At 33.5% G+C, this 3,757-nt stretch overlaps 1 protein-coding gene across 2 annotated transcripts in view; it reads left to right on the top strand.

Annotated features, from left to right (window-relative positions):
* The window catches only part of LOC106792968 (ran-binding protein 9), an 11,755-nt gene that overhangs the window by 6,152 nt on the left and 1,846 nt on the right, over positions 1–3,757 (top strand). The window contains exons 3-8 of one of the 2 annotated variants that reach the window (XM_014759515.1): positions 659–846; positions 1,067–1,179; positions 1,534–1,971; positions 2,272–2,595; positions 2,799–2,982; positions 3,358–3,492. In XM_014759515.1, coding sequence (XP_014615001.1) covers positions 659–846; positions 1,067–1,179; positions 1,534–1,971; positions 2,272–2,595; positions 2,799–2,932 — 1,197 coding nt within the window. In that variant the 3' untranslated portion in view covers positions 2,933–2,982; positions 3,358–3,492. Of the gene's footprint in view, positions 1–658; positions 847–1,066; positions 1,180–1,533; positions 1,972–2,271; positions 2,596–2,798; positions 2,983–3,357; positions 3,647–3,757 lie in introns of both variants that reach the window. The other variant, XM_014759507.1, reaches the window with a different exon arrangement.

Genomic DNA, 3,757 nt, shown 5'->3' with positions numbered 1-3,757 from the left:
ATATATATATATATATCAATTATCGGGTTGATGATTGTATTTGTAAAAATAAGATAAAAATTGAATACAACCTTTGTTTATTTGAAATTTCGTGTTTTCGAGAAAATGCTATTCGACTTTGATGTTTGAACAATTGACTAGTTATTATGATCGATTATTATAAGAGATAGTGTTGATAAACATTGACGACATTATTATGGGAAGTATCGTAGAAGTCATAGTGTATCAGAGAAACGGTATTAATTCTATTCTATTTGCTTCACATTAAAGTAAGATATTTTAATCGAGAGTACGTTGATACATTACTTGATTATTTGCAATATGGAAGAAGAAGAAGAAGTAGAAGATAATGATGAAGAAATACCCGTCGATATTGAAGATAATAGCGATATTACCGAGGTAATCATGTAAAATAATAATATAGGTAATAAACGACAAATTGAAATCATATTACTGTTATTACTTATCAACACTATTTCGCACAAAGATGGCTAGTAAAAATAACGACAATCTAATCATATTCAAATTTTTGTCTTATTTGTTAATGTAGAATCATCCTCTACCCGATTGTTTTACTATTACTACCCTCATCCAACTCTGTATAGATGTATTTTGTAAGTAATTTATGAAATAATTGTTTTTTTGTTTGATATTACAGCCAAATCTCTATCCAACGGTTGGTCTGCAGACACCAGGGGAGGTAGTGGATGCGAACTTTGGGCAATCACCATTTGTCTTCGACATCGGGGATATGATGAATGAACTGCGCGTACGAACGAGATTACAGATCATAAACTTTCCGACGCCGGATCATGGCCAGGGTCAGTGGCAGGCCGTCCTTCACAAGTACGTATTCACCCAGAAAAGCAAGACGGATCCGTGACACTTACGCACTCTCTGGCCGTGCTTCCTTTTCTTCTCCGTGATTGTTTTTCTTCCTCCTCCACTTGTCAATGTCGTTCATTAAGAATCCTTCGACTTGCGAGACCTCTTCCGGGGAAGTTAGCTGAAAATCTTCATGGAATAATCGTCTCGAGAGTAACGAAGGTGTGTACGAATTCGACAGAATGGTGTCTACGTATCTCGTCCATCACGGGTACTGCGCCACCGCCGAAGCCTTCGCCAACAGCACGGGCCAAGTCTTTGAGGAGGACTTCAATTCCATTAAAAATAGACAAAGTAAGTATATTAGGCAAATAATATTTATCTATTAACTCTTATGTAGTTATTGATATGTGCCGCTAATTATGACAATGGACAATTTCTTTTTTTAAAATTTGTTTTACATTTATAACTGGCTCTATTGAGTCAACCAGGTGTACATTGCGTGCTTGTAACATACAATAGTGTTTTTACTCAATTTAAGTCATAAAATTGAAAAATTGATTTTATGATTTATTATATATTACAATTACGTACATTATATGAAAAAATCATGAAATAAATTGTTTCCTATTTTTTGATTCAGTCCACAGTTATAATTACCAGGCACATATCATTGCAATGTTGTATTTTTGTAATATTAATTTGTAGGGATTTTAAAACTCGTACTGGCTGGGCGTATGGGCGAAGCAATAGATTTAACCAGCCGATTATATCCTGGACTTCTAGAACGGGATCCTAATTTGTTGTTCGCATTGAAATGTCGTCAGTTCGTCGAGATGGTAAATGGAAGTGATTCGGAGGTCTGTCAAACTAGTAGCAACGTTAACCAGACTAGTGTCATACAATCTACCAAAGCTTATGCAAAGTCGTCGGCGAACGGTAACGTAGAAGAAATGAATATTAATAACACGATGAACGGTGGTGCCACGGAGCAGCAATTTGTTAACGGCCAGATTGAAGAAGATGTCGACATGGAAGATAATAATATGGGTACGATGAATGGTATCAAGAATAGTAATGGTTATCAAAATGGTAATCTTAGTGCAAACGGTTTCAAGTGTCAAAATGGAGAAGACATGGATATGGGTGAGGAATACTCCTTCTCTCTATTTAATATTATTTTTTTTCTTTTTATGTTATATAAGTAATTATCACACATACGTACACATTAAAATAGCGATTATATATTTTATTTTTTATTAAGAATTTTCTTTGCATGTGTGCTTTTATTGAGTTATGTATATCGGTGAGTATAAAAAAAAAGGATATATATTCTGAAGGTTTTGAAATCTTTTATTGGATAAGCATTTTAGCTCCATAGATTATTATTTTACACTTTACTGTGAAACTTTCGAGAGCATTAAGATTTTGCATCTCTGTTCGCAGAGATTGATGGTGCCAATCAAAATCAACAACAACAAAACGGCAATTGCAGCATTAACAATGATATTATTGCGAATAAAACTAAAAAGCAATTGTGCGGTGGTAATAAACAAGCAATTGAAAAAATGTTGGACTTCGGTAGACAACTTTATTCGCAATCGATACATTTGAGACAACAGCATGGCAAGAATGAAGGAAATAAAAAAATGTTGCAAGATGCTTTCAGTCTCTTAGCATACGCAAATCCATGGAACTCGCCTGTTGGTTGGCAATTGGATCCTCAGCAACGAGAAACCGTTTGCGCGAGGTTGAATTCTGCAATACTTGGTATATATATAATGATACATTGAAAAGAAATTTATTTTATTAATTGTATGAATTTAATTTATATTAATTTTTATTCAAGATAAATTAATAATAAATGTTTATAGTTATAAATGTGATCGAAAATATTAAATTAGGTTTAACATTTGTTTATTTAATTTTGATTCTTTCACGTGACATTTTTGTCTTGAAATTTTTCATTGTAGAATCTAGCAATCTACCTCGTCGGCCACCTTTAGAAGTAGCAGCATCTCATGCGAGAGAATTAGTTCGCTTGATGTCAACTGCTGGTCTTGGCGCGTGCGGTTTCGCGGTTGTAGATAATATCATTCAACATTGACGGTGCCTCCCTCTGCTCCCACGTCCTCCTCTTCTACCAGCTCGTGTATGGTGAGTTTTTATAATAAATTATTTGTATAATTCTCAGGAAACTCTGTCATCCAAAGTCAAGTTGATTTACTTTGAAAATATTAAGTTTTCTTAGAAAATTAACTTTATTTCTATTGGTTATACATATGATTATATTTGATCTTTTCTCTTGTTAAAATATAATTAATATTATTTAAAATATTTTTTATGTTTTATCAGCCTTAAATGGAATTACGATTTCATAGTTTTATTAATTGTACAATGTAAGAGTTGGTAGGTTTTTGATTTAACTTTGATCCAATTATCGTTATCAATAAAAATATAACATCTTTCTAATCGAAGATTTCGAAGATCTCTGTTTATTAGTTTTTATTATTAATAAAAGAAATATTTTAGGATGCGAAGACGGAACGTGGAGCAGATAATTTTGTTGACGCAGCAACATCGCGATGTCGCGTGCCTCTTTAGCTAGAGCAACCGCATTTGTTGTCGGTGACTCGGCGCGATCTCACACCACAGACACGACACAAGGTGAACCTTCAAACCTGCCAACCAAAATGACACTTCACATTTTTAGCTTAAATTGGGGGAAAGGGGGACAGTCACTTTGGAATCCGCTATGATTAAAAGAGCAGAAAAAAGCGGCAAATCGGTGTGTGTTCCCTCGTTTCCAAATGGTTGTCAAGTAAGGCTGGTAGATTTACATTACACACTATTATAATTATTATTATATTGTTATATTATCCTTATTCTTATTATATTATTATTATTATTCTTATTATTATTCTTATTCTTA

The sequence above is a fragment of the Polistes canadensis genome, unplaced genomic scaffold, assembly GCF_001313835.1.
Source record: "Polistes canadensis isolate GaletaPanama2010 unplaced genomic scaffold, ASM131383v1 scaffold_0, whole genome shotgun sequence".
Classification (NCBI taxonomy): domain Eukaryota; kingdom Metazoa; phylum Arthropoda; class Insecta; order Hymenoptera; family Vespidae; genus Polistes; species Polistes canadensis.
This window is presented reverse-complemented; position numbering and strand designations above follow the sequence as displayed.